The 18,593-nt window shown below is 43.2% G+C and overlaps 1 protein-coding gene across 2 annotated transcripts; it reads right to left on the bottom strand.

Moving 5' to 3' along the window:
- Nucleotides 1–639: 639 nt before the first annotated feature.
- POU4F2 (POU class 4 homeobox 2) lies at nucleotides 640–4,250 on the bottom strand. Of its 2 annotated transcripts, XM_015139287.3 has the most exons (3): nucleotides 3,914–4,000; nucleotides 3,726–3,763; nucleotides 2,317–3,268 (listed from the first exon to the last, which is right to left on the bottom strand). In XM_015139287.3, the coding sequence occupies exons 1-3, from the start codon at nucleotides 3,998–4,000 to the stop codon at nucleotides 2,317–2,319; spliced, it is 1,077 nt and encodes a 358-aa protein (XP_014994773.1). The 2 variants fall into 2 exon arrangements, with proteins under 2 accessions (XP_001098227.1, XP_014994773.1); XM_001098227.5 differs by having other exon boundaries at nucleotides 640–3,258; nucleotides 3,722–4,250.
- Between the last annotated feature and the right edge of the window lie 14,343 nt (nucleotides 4,251–18,593).

The following is an 18,593-nucleotide window of genomic DNA, read 5'->3' as shown; positions in this document are numbered from 1 at the left end:
TTCCTCAGCCCTACTCTGCCATGTGAGTTTCCTTAAAGGTCATGGGAAATGAGGGAAGAGAGAGAGAGAGAGACTTTACTTCCTAAGCCAGCAACTCAGGTGCTTCCTGCTCTGTCTGGGTTTGTTGCTTTCCCGTGGTGGTGACCAAACTGAAGGCTATAGTGGGTTCGTTTCTGGGCCTCAACCAGGGTGCTGTACTCCTCCGACCAGGCCTTGGCTCTTGCCACACCCAGTCTCCTAGAGCTGCTAAAAAGTAAGCTGAGTTCCTTTCTTACTTTTACTCCTAAGAGATGGGAGGGAATGCATGAAATTGTTTCCATCCAATATCTCTGCTTATAAAGATTCTTTTTGCAGAATTATTGCAAGTCTGAAGGAAGAACTCCAAGGGAGATATTTGGAGCCAAATATCGTAATTTCTTCTGGGCAGGAAAGTGAAGTATCCTGTGAGATGAGCTCTCACTATTAAAAAGCTGTTATAAACCTTGTTCTTTAATACTTTACCAGAGAAACAGCCCCTACTAAGTCCAAGCTATACTTTCATAACAACCACTCCCTAATAAATCATCAAAATGTGCTTCCTCCTTTTAAAAAGTCTCCCACCAAAACACTTCCCACATAAATGATTAAAATAACATCACATTTTAAAAGCCATTTAATTTTAATAACATATTTTAATGAAAAAGCAGCATACGTTCCCAATAAAACATTAAAATTATCTCTTCAATGAAAGACAATCAAACAACACCAAAAATAAATTAATACATTACCATAGTAAATAAACCATCTATTAATAAAAACAAGAAACCAGGCCATATACAGAACTCAAGACTTTGGAGAACCTCAAATGGAACAGCAATACAGCAAAATTTGTAAGAATATATCTATGTGTGCATCATTTTTAATGAAATATTTACAGTAGATAAGGTACCAGTTATCACGTACCTAATTTTTTGTTCCAAAAGAATTTTTCCAAACAATGTGAATTTACAAGCAGTGCACTGTCTTTCTTATAGTTCAAATTAGTTTTTCTACAAACAAACCTCCAAAAGGAAAAACTGAAGGATTCCTATAAATGTTAACATGTAGCCAACAAAGCAATTGAAAACTGGAAGACTGAAATACCTTGGTGAAATCTTAAAATGCGAAGGGCAAACACCAAGTGGCAAATGCACCTAAAGCTAGAAAATGGTGCATCAGTCATGCTTCCAACTGCTTCTTCCCTTCTGTTAGAGGTGTGTGTGAGTGTGTGTGTGTGTGTGTGTGTAAGGGTAAGTGAGAGCGCTCATGTGTCATGGGGACAATGTGGGAATCCCCATTAAATATGTAACGAAGTAAACAATACTTCAGACAGTGAATCAGGTCTACACGATTAAGACATCCATTACTGAGTGTCTACTCACAAATCAGAACACTACCAGTAAAAACAAAGAAAAAAACAATCTTCATTCAAGTGAGAATATACAAATGGGTCAAAAGGAACACAGTATAGGAGGAAAGCTGTAAAAATTCGGTAAACTCATCAAACAAAATTTTTTGAATGTTACTAGCTATACATTTCCCCCACTTTTTTTAGACGAAAGAAGTTTAATTAATTAGAATGTGCACAAAATTAAGTTGCTAGAGAGATAAATTAATAATTTACAGAGAGGGTTGTTCTGCAATAACCAATAATAGCTTTCAAGATCAGTGGACACAGCAGGCGCAACTCTTTTCTTAAGCATTAACACTTCAGAGAAGGAAAAAGGGGGTAAGAACCACAATAAAAATATATATATAATATACAGTGTAAATGCAGAAAATCTGCCATCTTTTTTTAAAATTCAAAATACTTTAGAGATGTCTCTATCACATTGAGCATCAACTCTAGTTTAAAGTTTTAGTCCTGAATCAATTTCTATTTCTGAAAAATAGTTGCAAAGTGTACTTTTCAACTTGAACAGGGGTGATGTCTGTAAGAATAAAAACAAATCTTACTTGATCATTCTTGTGGACTTTTTAAAGGCTGTCTCGTCTGCCTTCCTGCAAACAGCCATCTCCACATTTCCTCTGAAGGATCCGAGGTGGGGTTCAAAGGTACAACTTTGCTACAACAGACAAATGCCATCTTTTGTTATTCTTTCCTTTGAGAAACTGTCTTACATTCTCACCGGCTTGGGCTCAGTTGTTCGCTTGTTCGCTTCCTCTTCAGTCCTCGATTTGTCGAGATTCACATTTACTGGAATTGTTTCTGGTCGCCAAAAGTGAAAAGAGGCAGGAGAGAGAAGGTGAGAAAAGGGGGGACAAGAGACGGGCGTCTCTGGAGAGGCCAAGAGTCTTCTAAATGCCGGCGGAATATTTCATTCTTTTCTGTTTCTGCCTCTGGTTGCAGAACCAGACGCGCACCACGTTTTTCTTCAGGTCCAGCTTCTCCGCGATGGCGGCGATCTTTTCAGAGGAGGGCCGAGGCTGAATGGCAAAGTAGGCTTCGAGCGAGCGCTTCTCTGGCGCAGCGATGGACGTGCGCTTGCGCTTCTTCTCCGCGCCATTGAAGAGCTCAGGCTTGGTGAGCTTCTCGCGGTGGGACTTCTCGGCCTCCTCGAGCCATGCCTGCAGGATGGGTTTGAGCGCGATCATGTTATTGTGCGACAGTGTGAGGGACTCGAACCTGCAGATGGTGCTCTGGCTAAGCGAGCCCACGCCGGGGATCTTGAGGTTGGCCAGCGCGGAGCCCACATCTGCCTGGGTCACCCCCAGCTTGATGCGTCGCTGCTTGAAGCGCTCGGCGAATGCCTCCAGGTCCCGCGGGTCGGCGTCCACGTCGCTCATGCAGCCCATGTGCGACGGCAGCCCGTGCGCGTGGGCCATGCTGAGCGCTGCTTGGTGCATGGGGTTCATGGTGGCCATGTGCGGCGCGTGAGCCGGCGTGGACACCACAGCGCCGTCCGGGCCCGCCATAGCGCCCAGGGCCAGCCCGGGACTCAGGTGCTCCAGCAGCTCGCCCTCCAGCGCCTGGTGCGGTTGGTGGTGGTGATGGTGGTGATGGTGGTGGTGGTGGTGCGTGCCTGCCAGCGCGGAAGGGTGCGAGATGGGCACCGACGAAGAAGAGGCGGCCGACGTGCACGGGATGGTGTTCATAGTGTGGTAGGTGGCGTCCGGTTTGAAAGGGCTGTGGTGGGGCGGATGGTGGTGGTGGCTCTTGCTCTGGGAAACGATGTCCACGGCTGCCAGAGCCTCGGCGCGGGCCAGCAGACTCTCATCCAGCCCACCGAATATATTGCTCTGCAATTGCAAGTAGAAGGCACACATTACGCTCAGCAGGGAATTGTACGCGCTCTCTCCGGAAGCCCAGGCCCAGGGCTCGACACCGCCGCCGCGCCTACAACATTCCCAGATCGTTAAAATAATTAATAATAATAATAATAATAATAATAATAATCCTGAAACCAGGAGGTGAAGAGAAAAAGAGAGAAGCCACCGAAAGAAGCCGAGAGTGCAGGAGGAGGAGGAAAGTGAGCCTGTAGACACAACGAAACACAACACAACACAACACGCGCAAAGGCAACATCCCAGGTCATAAAAATTAATATGAAAGGCAAGACCCACTGAATACTTAAGAGAGAGAGGGGGGAAAATTGGTTGGAGGTGTGGGGTGATTTGCTGTGCAGACATGAAAAAAACATCAAGCAGATAAAGGGGGCTGTCAAAATGTGCCTTTAAGCGGTGATTATGCAGAAATACGCACCGGTGGGGTTGGAAGACAGGCTCTTCGCATAGCCTCCGAGCCCCCGCCGCCGCTACCGCTGCTGCCACTGCTGCTGGAGCTGCTGTTCCGGCCTCCGCCGCCGCCGCCGCCGCCTCCACCGCCACCAGCGTTGCTCGAGCTGCTAGGGGAGCTGGCCGAGGGCGCAGTGGGAGCCGTGGAGCCCGGCGAGGTGCTGTGCAGTGCCGAGTACTTGGGCTCCACGTGCAGGCTGCCGCCGTGCGGCATGCTAAACGCCTGCTTGCTGTTCAGGGACATCATCATCATCTTCTCGCCCGCCGGGGCGCTCGTCCGTAGAGGCACTCCCTGGCCCCGACTGCCGGGACCCTCCGAGAAGTGCTGGGCCGGGGTTGGAGCTGGGAAGGGCCGTGCGAAGTTGCGCTCACCCGCCGCCGCCTCCGGGCTCCGCACCCCTGGTCTCCGCTACGCACTCCTTCGCCGCCTCTGCTGTCAGTCTGAACCGATGCCTGACTCCGTTTGCCGCTGGCTGCAGACCTCGGCGCCCGAAACTGCCCCCGCTCCTCGCGGCCGGCGAGTTATACTCCTCTCTCCCCGCGCCTACCCCCGCGCCCCCCGCCCTCCCTCTCTCCCGCGCGCCTCCACCCTCCCTTGCCAGGAAACGCCGGCTCCTGCTAGTTTTCTCGCGTTGCCCCTTCTCCCTCTCTACTCCCCTCAGGCTTGAGTCCTTTCTGCTCTCCCCGCACTCGCCTCGCGCTCCCCCACCGCGCCCTCCGCCGCCCCTTTTCTGCCCCCGCCGGCGCTCTGTTGCAGCCGCCCTTTGCAGCGTCCGGCGGCTGCTACTCACAATCGCGCCCCCACTCAACCCCACCCAAGTGGCCAGGTCCGCGCTCCAGTCGCCAGGCAGTGCCTATCTAAGGACCAGCCTCCAGCCCCTCCCGCTTCTTCTGCCGGGTCTCTGTCTCACCGGAAAAAGAAACTCCCAAATAAAGTTGCGGCCCAAGCCAGCGTTGGGTAGGGTTTTCCCTGGACTACTGCGAGTGCCTCTTACCTGGCTGCCTCCTCCCACGCCTCCTGCTTACCACTAAGTTCCAGGCTTCCAACCCCACTCGGCCCGCCCCCACCCCGTCAGCTCAGGTGACCCTGATCCCAGGTTCCCGGCCACCGCTGAGAACACAGACTCTGCGGCCAACCCTGGTCCTGCGCGCCGCTCTGAGCTCCCGCCCCAATACGAGCGGAGGTCGGCGCTCTGTTACGAGCACCCCACGGTCTGGCGGGTGCCTGGTGCCAAAGAGACATGGGGTCGCAGGGGCTGCAGGGCTTTCTCTCACTCGATTTCTCGCAGCTCTCAGCGGATTGGACAGCGGCGGAGCAGGCTCGGGTCGTCTGTGCGCATGCGACTCCTCCCCCTCCCCGTGTCTCCCCCCCACACAACACACAGACACACACATACACACAGGCACACACACACGCTCCTCTTGCCCCCCTTTTCTCCTCCTCCTCCCTGTATCCAGTACAGTGTGAGTTGAGTCTTGGAAGGATCCACTGACAAACCCTGCCCCTGGATTTATTATTCTTCATTAGCCACAATCAAAGGAAGAAGGGGCAACTGACAGAGGGAGAGGGAAGGTCAGAAATTACACAGCGCATGTGCTGCTGAATACACCCCACAACACACACACACACACACACACACACACACATAAACACCCTCGGGCTGGCACAAGCCCCACTTATCTTCATTTCCACAGCCTCTCCGTGCGGAGCCTATTTTTAGCTGACACTTCACTCCTACTTCTGTCCCAGTCCCATTGCAGACCACTTTTCCTAGAGATGGACACACACTCTTAGTTCCAGTTGCAAAAGGAGATAACCTCTCTCTCTCTGACACACACACACACACACACACACACACACACACACACTGCTTCCTCCCTCTCCTTCTGGATCCCATTTTCTCTCTACTTCCCGCGGTGTTGGGGGCTTCTGTCACCTCCCTAGAGAGCGGAAGGAGCAGGGTGCAGGCGAGGGTGAGAAGGCCCCACGACCCCGACGCAGGAACCCGCGGGTGGCCCAATCCGGACCGGGGTTGACCGGGAGCAGGTGCAGGCACTGGGCGCCTGGGGAAGGCGAGCAGGTGCGAGAGCAGGCGGCAGGCCTGAGAGGCGCTGGCGAGCGCTGGGACAAAAACAGAGTGGGAAGGAGAGTGGAAAAGGGGAACCCTCGGGTGGTCAGCTCCCGGAAGCGGCGGTGGAGAGTAGGGGACCGCCTCTCCACCCCTGACCTCAACCGGGCAGAATAGGGGGTTCAAGATGGGACCACTGTCCTCAGGAGTCGCCAGAGTGCTGGGGAAGGCGGCAGCAACAAGCGCGCGACAGGCTCTGTCCATGGTCCTTAATTCCCTTCCGCTTTCCCTGGATCCTCCCGGGCTTGCCTTTCTCTTCCCCTGTGTGGGGGGAAATAATAAATAGTAGCCGAAGGGGATTCCTAGCAGCAGTGTTCCCGGGTGTGAGCTCAGATAAACCTGGACATGGGGCAGGGAGAGGGGAGTGTTGAAGTGAATGAATGTGGCTTGTGCCGGACAGTTCAAGTAAGTGCTTAGGTGTTTAATTTCTGCCTCAACAACAGCCAGAGTAATTTTCAAGGAAACAAAAAAAATGACATTGTACAGCTCTCACTGTCTCAAGCTTCAAGAAATGAAATAAATCAAAGTTAAAAGCTTGAGTATCATTTAATTATAGTGCGAATAGCGCTTTGAAAGAAGTAGAACAACATCTCTAAACAAATTATGACTGGGCCAGGAAGGAATTATTAGATTGAAATTTCATTTAGGCTCGGGAGACACCGCGCTTCACTGTGTAATCTGCTATGCCTCATCTGATTTGTATGCTTAATTCAGCTTGACGAATTTATTAGTTTTCATAATAGTGAAAAAATTGAGCAGTGCTATGAGCTAATGCATTGTGTGTACTATAAATTGTATGTCATCGTGGAAAGGCTGAAGTCTATAGAAATCTTTTATTAATGTCGGTATAGGAGGGAGGATTTCCTGCAAGCCGTGAAGAGGTTCATGCCAACTCTACCGGCACTATGTCTCACTGGTCCATTAACATATCGTCATACTAATTAGACTACTTCATCAGTGATATAATTTCAAACTTCAAATTATGTTCTAATTAACAAGGGTTGTCCAATTTGCTTAATCTTCAAAAGGCTTTGGATGGTCTAATTAGTATTAACTGTTGAGCATCTTTAAAGCCTAATAAAAAATCCATAAAAATATTTTGGGTGTGTTTTCTATGGATACTCGATAAAGGCCAAAGGGCCAAAGTGAGAGTGAAGATGGAAAATAACCGGAAGACAAACGTCCTCTTCTTTCCAATTTCCCCAGATTATTACAGCAAGTGAATCACATGAGAAACTTTTGGGTATGGCCACTCCTAAATAGTGTGTTTATGTGTTTTAAAAAAGGCACAAAAAAATCAAGGAGAAAAACCACATGGGGAAAAAATTCTTCTCTTTCATTAGGTACCTAATTAGATGTAAAGTAAAAAGCAACCCTGAGGAGTTTCCCAAGCATTATTGTGGCAACAGTCTGCTGAACTTGAATTGAAAATCAAATATTTGGGGTATTTTGAACCTCTCTCTGTCCCCTCCCCCTTCATTGAGCTTAATTACTTGCAGTAGTTGTTTTAATGTATGTTGTCACCTGGGAGTATTGAGAAATGCATATCGTTAATATGAATTAATCTTGATTTTAATAGTAACTGACAACTGATCTCCAAAATGCTAAACACTTGTCACCACTTCATATGGTAAATAAGGTACCATAATAAATTCATGAAATAGAGAGGGACACTGTTGACATGACTGGACAAACTTTGTTTGATACGGAATTTATTGACCAAAACTATTTTAAGCAAGAAAACTCCCATGAGAATATTTTCCTGGTAACTGAAATTCATATATCATTTTAAAAAATGTTTAACATAACATTTTTATCTCTCTGATATTTCTCAGTGATATCCCTAATTCCGGACAAGAAAAAAAGGAAGGCTGTGTTTTCAAATTATCAAGTTGAAGTAAATTAATATGTGGTCGTAGAGCAATTCAAGAGTTTATTTACCTGGATTTCCTTCCTCCTAGAAAACACATACATTTTTTAAAAGTCAAGTCATAGAGTTAGACTTCTCCATTTCCCACTCAAAGTGAAAAATGAACAGTGATTGTGTTGCATTAGAGGGAAAAAGCAATTGTTCCTTCATCAACCAAGACTTGCAATCTTGCAGTCTCTCCTTTCAGGAGTGTCCAGAATACCAACGTCGTTGCGGTGATATCAATAAAACCCATTTCGGTTTTGCCCAGAGGCATTGCTGCAAAGTGCTCCAGCGAGTGTGGAAGCCTCTATGCGAGGAAAAAAGACTCCAGCCCCGCCGATAGCAGGAGCTATCTAAACAATTGGAAAGTTGGCAATAAACCCAAGGGGTGGAGGCAAATGACCCAAAATTTGAAACCTGCTTCCTACGACCTCAACATACCTATGCCCAAGCCCCTATTCACACTTGTGCATCTGCACACCTACAGACCTACCTAGTAAAAGGAAAATAAACATTTGATTTTTTAAGCAGCAAGATGGAAAATGGATCAACTGTGTGCCTACAGGAGGCGCTCCTTTCTTCTCGCCAAGCCTCTTTGTTTGACAATAACTTCTGTCCAGTCCTCTGGCAGATGCAGACAGATGTGAACAGCCCCCCTCACCATCCCCCACCCCTGGGTGAGGAGGAGTAGCTGGAGATTCCCCTCAGGCTTCTGGACAAAGGGTCCCTGCAATAGGCGCCCCCCACTAGAAAATCAGCCTGCGCCTGAAGCGATCCCAAGGGGAGAAATCACTGTCTCCTCCTTGTATCTGGGTCCTAATTTACTATTAAAATTTTAAGTAGTGCATTCATATTTTACCGGACCTAATGTCTTTTATTAAATTTTAATCTATTAAGGGCAGTGTGATTTCTTTGTATTTCAAACAGAATTGAATTGGACTACAAGGAAGATTTCTGAAAAGACAGATCTGGCCCTATTCGCTCACCATTTCGATCTCAGGGAGAAAGTGGTTTGTGGAAGAAAGAGTTTCGGAAAGGAGGGATTTCCCCCATCTGTTTTTGTACGGATTTCAAAATCAGCCAATCTGCTTCAGATTCTGAATAGAAGATGAACGCCCTGAGCTCTCTCTGGACTCCTGGCTTGAGGCAGAAGAGTTTGGGGTGGGGGTGGGGGGCGCGTAGATTAAACTCTTCCCTGACTTCTACTGTTACAGGCAGAAAAAAGAAGACACAAGAGGGAATTATCCCTGAAACAAACTTCTGGAAGCCCCCAGGGATGTCGCTACAGAGCAAAGTTCAGGTGAAGGAGGGCGCTATGGGGCTTCAGTATTGAGATAGGGATTTATGTTTGAGGAGTGATGGCTGCGTTTTGTTCAAATATCTTTTCTCTTCTGAGTATGTTCACTACTACCCTGTCACTGGCTCCTCGTGAGCCCCAAGTCCCCCTCTCCTACGTTAAAGGAGTCGCTCTCTCGCCCAAAGATGCCAGGCACCCCCTATGCCGAAGGGTAACCGCCTCCTTTCAGTGCCTTTCCGGCTCTCTCTCCTAACCTTCCAATGCAAATAGTCAGCGGGTGTCACAAGAAATCTCTGCATCCAGTAGTTTCCAGGCCCTTCTAGAACGAAATAAAGACTCACAACCTCTTTCCCTCCCATCAAAGCCAAGTAGGATTCAGGGAGGAAGAGGGGACAAAAGCAAAAGCTATCGGCACTCCAGAGAGCATACTCTGGAGGTTGGGAGAGACTTGGCCTAGACTAGGGGCCTGTAGTGGCAGAGCAAGCCACGTGTGGCTCTCTCTAGGTAATGCTGAACAGAGGAAAGCAGCCCGGCAGAAGACAGGAGAATGAAGGGAGACAAGGTAGAAGAGAAAGCAACGGTTCCCCTTTTCCCGGTGGAGGAAAGAAAGCAGAGCTCAGTTTCAAGGAAAGTAGACTGGGAGGAGGAGGACGCAGGACGCAGCCAGCCCAGGCTGGCCGGATGCCTTAGAGGTTCCTAGACGCCCTCTCAATTCCGTCTGGTGGGTTTGCTAAGGCTGATTGTGGCCAGGAACTCACATGCAGGGACAGCTGATTGGACCCACTGGCATCGACTAACCTTTGAAGCAAACACAGTAGGTTCCAGGAAACTAAAATCTGCCCCGGGGAAGGATTCAACTCCTCGGCACCTAACTCTGCACTCTTCCAGAGCACAGGGGCTCAAATTCACACATTTATGCAGACACACACACACACACACACACACACACACATATACGTGCGCGCGCGCGCGCTCACCCATGCAGGCACGCAGACACACACGTGCTGACACTAACGCACACCCATTCAGACACGCACACGTTTCTCTTTTTCCCCTCTTCTTCCAGCGCACCATTTGGGGGAGGGGGCGGACCTCTGCGTTCTGTGCAGAAGCAGGCACCCCGTGTCTGCTTGTCCCAACGAACTGTTATTTTTCGTCGCAGTGAGCTTCCTTGGTCCGCGTGTTTACCTCTTTTCAAAGTTAAGTCCAGTCACGAAATCAAACTTAAAGCATTGGAACAATCAATGAAGACTTTTGCAATCCATGGCGCCTTGCGCTTCCTGGAACTAAAATAAATGCAAGAAATCGAAACTTAATTACTTGAAAGAAATCCAGAAATCCCTCTGCATAATTTATCCAGTCATTTTTAGTAGCTTTTGTGTTCGGTGCAGTGTATGTTAACTATCCACTTTTGGCTAAGATCTGGCTGCTCGAAGTCGGGTTCCCTGAGGTTCACTGCCCTCCACCTCATGCCAGGAATTCTGCCCTTCGAGGGGCTCCCACCTCCTGCCACTCCTCAGAGCTGATTTAGTAACCTTTTTGTTTGTTTGTTTGTTTGTTTTGTTTTTTTCAAACACCACCAACTGTAAGGGTACCAGAATTCCCGGGGCTATGTATACTTCAAATTTGTTTTAAATTTCACCCATTCTCTCTTCTTTGTCTTTTTGCTCACTAGGGCTATTATTTGAGTTTGTGTGAGTTGTTTCATTCTCCATCTGAAACCAGGCCTCTTAGTAAATCCAAACCAGAACTATTTCTCTGAGGGAATAGTGTGCCTCAAAAGTATCATTTTGCTGGTGATGGAAAAATTGATTAAAAGGTGATTTTTTTTCTATTCTCCAGGGAAGTTCTTTTTTTTTTTTTTTTTTTTTTTCCTTGAGTGTCATTATATTCCTAATGACTAAGTACTAAGTATTTGTTCTGACTGAACTACTCTTCAAGGTACTTAGCTGGACCACAAACCCTGGATACTTGTTTCTTCCTCTGACATCTGTTCCTTCCAAACTCACTCATTTTCTCCTCTCCTTTAGCTCCTAACTGACAGAGAATCTTCATATCTATAAAGCACTAAAAGACTTCTCATCTGGAGGCACTAAATAAAGTAGATGCTCCTGTATTGGGTTTAAAGATGCTGGCTAAGATCAAATGACTTTTGCACCTATCAAGTCTCTGGCACTGTCTACCATGGTGAATTTAAAATTTGCTGCAATCAATGCTATGGCCAGTGAATTTGTAAAACTGAACAGTACCTGAATCTATTAGCATGGTGAGGGTGACTCCTGAAAGGCAAGCTCTTTCACAGACACCTCATAGAAATCTGAAGTAATGTTATGAAAGAATGAAAAATACATTGGGGAACAGCTTGGAAACTGAAGTACATTTTGATTTAACTTACATTAACAGAAATGTAATGTAAAAGTGAAAGGATCTAACAAAACCATTAATAATTAAAAAATAATTACAGATAGTCTATCCTTACTATTCATAACCACTCAACACTTTAGACAAAGAAAACGGAATACTCTTAATGGGAATGAGATGTGAGCAGACTGCTAATGAGAAGTTAACCAAGAACCGTACATTTGTCAAAGGAGACAAGTTTCCTTGTTTCTCCCACCTGCATATTTTTATTCTCTCAAAGTTAGCTTGGACCTTCATCTTCCATCAGCACATATACTGAGTGTCGGAGTTTATACAACCACAATCTCTTGAGCAACAACAATGCAGACCTTATCAAGTTCTGAGCATCAGGGGCACCAGATGGCATGTCTATTAACCATTCTTACTGACAAATATTTATAGGAGCCTAAGAGATACATGTCTCTGTAACAGATTTTGGTTGGACAATCCTATCCCACAGGATTTCACAAAACAATGACCCTCTAAAGGGAGCAGTTTGTTCCCTTTCCCTGTTTGTGGATCACTCAAAAAAAAAGATTAATCAGCATTTAAGGATTCATGGTCAATCTTTTTCTTGTATACCTTACCACAAGAGTTGTGTCCCTATGTTTTAAAAAATGTGAATGCATTTTTCTGTTACCTAAGTAGGGTTTATTTTATTTCCAGTGTATATTTTTCAACGTACAAAGACTTTAGAGCAGTATTCTACATATAAGTATGCAATAAACTCTTAATCATGCACTAGACATTTAAAAAGGTGTGGAAAGAAGGTACAGTGACTCTATTCCGATGTTCACTGCATGTTCTCCTTTATTTTGTTTGAGAGACACATGAGACTGCCCCTAGAGCGCTCTGTTGACGTTTTTTCGAGGCACTGGGAGGAAATCAAAGCAGCCTGGTGGAAAGCAAACTTCACTGCCTCTTTTCAGAGATAAAGGAAAATCTTACAAAAGGAGAGATTTGCAGACATACAAGTAGAATTCAATGGAGTCATGGCTGAGCATCTGCTCGGAAGCCACCAGGAAATGGAGACCTACAGCCCATGTCAAATTGTATGAATCTGTAGGATCTGAAGCCTCTTTCCTTCCTCTCCCATCCCCAGATGAATTAGAAACAAAACAGCATGCCTTTTGTAGGAAACAGAAAAACCTAAGGAGAAATGCTAATAGGTTGACTGCAAAGATTATAAATACTTCTTAGCTATATAAATATGAATTGAGTGCATAAAACATGTTAAAATCCTTGTAGGCATCCACTCTCAATTTTTTTTTTAACTGCAGCTGAAGGACCTTACGACGACAACAAATTCACCTTCAAGCATTTATCCTTTCTTGAAATTTTATACACAGCCTACAATTGGCCTGTAAATCTCATGCATATATAGAAGTATGTGAATCAAACATAAAATTATACATTTGTACCCAAATATGTGTTGTTTCCCCTTTCTTTCTCTCCTTTATATGCATATACAGATCACCAAATTATAGTTCAACTAACAAGTGCTCTGGTAGATACCATAGCTTTGTGCCTTGACTACTTTTTTCTGATATGCATGAGACATCAATTTGTCCTAGCATCAAAATAAGCACACTGTACTCAAAAGTATTAATAACTTTCCTCAAAACAGAAATACTACAGTTCGTGGTGTTGTGTGCCCATTGCATCTTTTCTTTGGCTCTCAAGGCCAAAGTAGGCATTATCAACATTATGCTCATTTGGCCTATTCCTATCCTCATACTTCATTGATTTCTCCTGGCCTCTTTTGACCACTTACCTAGTCTGGACCATATGGTTAGTCATTTCTATAGTGACCAGGTGAGACATCCTGATTTCTTTGCTCCCTTACCTTTTACATATCAAACTAGTCATTTTCTTTCCTTTTGCCTATATACTGCTGATTTCAGCGGAAAGAGTAAGGAGAATAGTTTCTCTTTAAATTGTAATTTACCATATGTTTGTGTTATTCATCTGTCACAGATATGGTAGCTTGCCACTCAACATCCCCTCCAGCCTCTTTCCAGTGTGCCTTCCTGCCATGCAGGGTCCATGAAGCTAAAAGTTACATTTCTCACACCCTTACAGCTCAGGTACTGATGTAACCAAGAGACAGAAGTGTGGGTAATTTATTCTCAAGTGGTGAGTCTAAGAGGGGCGGTACTTCTTTAAAGCCAACAGTTGTGTACCTCTAAGATGGTGTATTTCCTAAGTCTTTAGTTTCACCAGTTCCTTCCTTTTCCCTGATTATGGTAGAGTTCACAGCTTTCCTGGCAAGCTAGTTCTGCACCATGGTTCTGGGAATCATTCCCAGAAGTTCAGCCTAGAGTCTGCTACTTCAGCCTTTCCCAAGATTTGTAAGCATCCACCTGTATTAAATCTCTCTCTTCTTAAAATAGCTAAAGTCATTTCTGTTATTTGCAGTTAAACCCTGACTGATACTCCAGCCTTAACGTTATTTTTCTCTACCTCTCAGTTTCCCTTTTACTCTCCTTTAATTGGCTCTCCATCTCATTCTTTACAGAATATGCTGCAAATATTCTCCATTTCTGCCATGATGACTTTGAGCATAACCTCACCTCATAGTTTACCAGGAAAATGATTTACTATTACATGTTCTACCACTTAACTGCTCTACCATCACCTAATCATTTTTTCTGTGTTTCCACCCCCAACATCTCCTTCTTTGATTCTCCCCTAAGTATTAACTTAAATTCCTCCTCCAGGTTAATTCTTTCATACGTCATGAGTTTTTACCCTCTCACTTCCTTCGGAACTGCGGTCTATCAATTTGCTTTTTCTTGAATCTTCAATTTCTCCTCCCCAGTCTTTCTCTTCTTACTCTACAAATATATTTGAGATGTATTAGCCATAAAATTTAAATTAAGAAACACTTTCTTAATTTTTTTATCCCTTTGATGTCTCTCTTTCTTCACCATCAGATTTGGAAATGGCAGTTACATTTACTACTTTCATTTGCTTACCACCCAGTTGTTTCTTAACTTCTGGCAAGGTTATTTCAATCCTTGACTCTCTACTGATGGTGTTCCCTCTTACCATTCCAATGACCTTTTAGTTTACAAATTCTGTGGTACTTTTTCCAAAAGCATGGGCTTCACACTTGGAAATCTGTGCTGACTCTGCTAGTTATTGACTTTGGTGCTTATTTTGCCCATCTGAAAAATGTGGATAATAATAGCAAATTCTTCTCCTAGGTTATTGAGTAGATTAAATGGCATATTGCATGTAAAAGGCTTAGCATATTTCCTTGGATGTAATAAGCACTTAATAAATGTTAGCTAATAACAGAACAATATCAAAACAATCTGCAGAATGTGAGCACTGGTAATCCTCTCATTCTTGAAATGGATTGCCATGGATTTAAACATATAATCTGTAAAGGCAGGATGCGCCAGCCTTAGCAGAGCCATTCTTTAAAGAAGGATTTGTTCTTTCTTGGTGTTCTTCTCCCACCCTTTCCAGTCCATCAAGCAAGGCCAGCCACCCAATAGCCCATCCCTCCAATATTATATGTTAAAATGTGGGCTTATGTAATATTTGTTACTTAAGTCAAAGATCTATCCAGGGAAGAAGGGGGTTAAATGGTGTTGGTTGGTGCTTTATCTTGCTCAGAGAGTCTGACATTTTTGTAGCCAGGCTTCATCTACCAGTTTAACATCATTTCTAACTTATTGCCTCAAAAAAAATTCTAAGAGAAAAACATAGTCAATACCAAAACCTGAGAATATTTGGTATGGTTCCTTTTCTCAAGTCAAGAGTACTCTACATATCTACTCTCTGAGACATTTGTGGTTTTTTTCCTCATTTTCCTTGGCTACTCTCCCATTTCCCAAAAGGCAGTGCTTGCCTAAGGATCTATCAGCTCTGTTTTCACTTCTCCCTTACTAATTCCATCAATTTAATAGCTTCTACTCTCACCAAGATGCCTCTCCAAACCCTATTACTCTGACCTCTTTTGATAGTTTCACATTCCAGTCAGTTTCACATTCCAACAGTTTATTAGATTTTTCCATCTGGACATCTGCTGTACTTTCAAACTCGGTCCCTACAGACCCATACCAGTTTCACTTATGGAAGCTATTACTTTATATTTGTATATGTTTTTCCCTTATCTGATCTCCTAAATGAGACTGTGAAATCCCTGAAGACAGAGTCTGTGTTTTACTCCTTTTTGTGGCCTCAGCATGCTTACCGTTGCATTCTGTATAAAGTAGGTGCTTGATATGTATTTGTTGACTAACTTAATGAATGATTGTTATGACAGAAAATAATTTGAATATTGTGCATTGAAATCTCACTAATGCTTTTTGTCTTTCGAATCTTTTTTGGTATGTGGCCCAGCTTAACAGGTAGATGACAAACTAAGAGAAAATATTTGCATTGACTAAAAAGCACAGTAAAAATCCTGGATTATACAAGGCAACCTTGAAAATAACATAAAAAGGAACAACATAAAACAAAATCTGATAGAAAAGTGGACAAAGGATATAAGTAGGCAATTTACAGATTAGCAAAAAATAGTTGGAATGCTAACTATGATGAAGAGATGCCAAATCTCACTAAGTAACCAGTGAAGTACCATTTTATAGCTATCATCTTTATAAAACTGGAAAGTTAGACAATACCAAAAATTATTAAGGATGTGAGCTAGAAACCATAACAGAGGACTGATATACATAATTATTGTTATAACCATTTTGAAATGCAAACTGGCAGTTCTTAGTAAAAATGATAATGCAAATATCCTGAGGCCTACCAATTCCACTGCTGGATTATACTCCAAAAAATGTTTTCTATAGATCCCAAAGGTGACATGTTTCTATCAGTGTTGTTTATAATGGCAGAGGTGTGGACACAGCAGATAGAGGCAATGAATCTTATGGCAATATGAAAAGGCCTTAAAATGTTGAATGAAAAACTGAATGAGGTCTATAATAGAATGTCATTAATATACATATACAGAAAAAACATTTGCATGTCTTTCAAGGAGACTTATATCCAGAAACACACTCGGTTTATTAGGATAATATCTTAGTCTGCTTGTGTTGCTATAATAAAATACCTAAGACTGAGAAATTTTTAAATAACAAAAATTCATATCTCGCAGTTCTGGAGGCTGGGAGTTCAAGATCAAAATGGAGGCTGGTAAGGGCCCAGTCTCTGCTTCCAAGATGGCGCCTTGTTGTTGCATCCTTTAAAGGGGAGAAAGGTTATGTCCTCACATAGTGGAAGAATAGAAAAAGAGAACCCACTTTCTCCAGCCTTTCTATAAGGGCTCTATTTCCATCCATGAGGGCAGAGCCCTCATGACTTAATCACCTCTTAAAGGATCCTCCTCTTAATATTATTACATTGGCAATTAACTTTCAATGTGTGAATTTTAAAGGGGCTACCATCATTCAAACCACCGCAAGTAAGTACCATTGGCTGGTAGAAATGTAACTTGAAAGTAAATTCATTAAAAAATATTAAGGGCCTTACAAGAGTTCATTTTCTCCATTGAATTCTACTTCTAGGAATCTCTTTTAAGAAAACAATTAAAAATACAAACGAAGGAGAAATGCTGTGTTGTTTATAATAGTGAAAATTAGAGACAGTCTAAATGTCCAAAAATAGATAAATAGCTTAATAAACTGTAGAACAACCATACTATTGAATAGCATTCAGTCGCTACAATCACGTTTTCAGAGAAAATTTGATGACACAGGAAAGCGCTTTAAAGTAAAGCTCACATAATACAAAACAATGATTTTTTTGTTTAAAATAAGTATATAAATGCATGGAAAACAGTGAAAACTACATTTTTCATTTTACATGTTGCATTGTAAGAGATTTTAATTTTCCAAATTGTCTACAATGAACTTTCATTCTAACTATTACCAGAATTATATTCATGTCTAGATTAAATATAGTTACAGATATAACTTTCACAGGTTGCATACTTTTCATATAAGATTCATTGCCTCTCTTATTTTAAGTGCTATAACTAAATGATCCGTGAGCTGAACTGTCAGTTGAACTCATTCACTATCACTAGCTGCAGTGAGTATTTATAGATTGGAAATGCTATTTAATTGACATGAGAGGTATTTTTTCATCTAAGTTTTATAGTACATCTCTGAAATGTGGAAAAGCTCACAGTCTTATATAAAGGAGCCAGTCTTGAGTATTACACACTGGGAATCCAACAAAATGACCTTCTGTATATGGGCTAAGTCATTTCAACTGTAATCCACATTGCCCCTCTTTGCTTAGCGTGGGACCAACATACTTTCCAGGTCGCTAAGAGACAGGACAAGAAGGGGTATATTATCAGACTCTTTATTATCACACTTTTCAATACTTTATTACAGAAAAGAATGGAAATTTGGTTAGTTTAAGGGAAAAAGACATGTTATTAAGAAAGAGTTAAAAAAGCAAATCTAGTCTCATATCTAGGCAAGATCCACTGTACTCTATACCTTGAATTCCTTGGATAATATATACTTGGAGAATTTTACAAACTGGTTGTTATTGTTGTTGTTGTTGATTAAGTAAAACACCATGAGGATTGCATTTATGCCCAAGACAGTAGAGTAATTTCAATATTTGACCACCCCATTAGTTGCAAACCCATGGCAAAGTTAGAAAAAATAAAAGAAAACCCCATAGTGGCATGATAAAGAAAGACTGATGGCTTCATCTCATATGTACCAATGACAAGGAGAAGGCATAGACAGGAACTCTTTACTTTTTAAAATGAAACACTCAAGACTTTATGCCCATTGGTGTCCACAGGGCCATTTCTGGTTCTTTGATTAGAGACTTGGATTCAATTACACACATATCATATCACATCTCATGACAAAGCTTCAAGTGTGAACTGGTGTCATTATGTAGACTTAAACTCGTCCATCACCTAATGAATACATTAACAGTGAATCTTACACATAAGGTTGGTTGGTTGGTTGGTTTTAATCTAAGACAGGAATAATTTTATCCATATTATTCTCTTTAACATCTCTTAATATTAGTTACTTTAAAAATTACTAATCAGTTACCAATTTGAGTTCAAATATTTCTTTAATTGAAACATCACAGAGGGACC

This window comes from Macaca mulatta, chromosome 5 (genome assembly GCF_049350105.2).
Source record: "Macaca mulatta isolate MMU2019108-1 chromosome 5, T2T-MMU8v2.0, whole genome shotgun sequence".
In the NCBI taxonomy this organism is placed as follows: Eukaryota; Metazoa; Chordata; class Mammalia; order Primates; family Cercopithecidae; genus Macaca; species Macaca mulatta.
This window is presented reverse-complemented; position numbering and strand designations above follow the sequence as displayed.

What these genes read in the sequence shown, in the direction of transcription:
- POU4F2 (XM_001098227.5), bottom strand. Translation starts at nt 4,006, where the DNA reads ATGATGATGATGTCCCTGAACAGCAAGCAGGCGTTTAGCATGCCGCAC. An exon ending in CCTGTCTTCCAACCCCACCG is followed by an intron (nt 3,259 to 3,721) that starts GTGCGTATTTCT and finishes TTGCAATTGCAG; the next exon opens with AGCAATATATTCGGTGGGCT.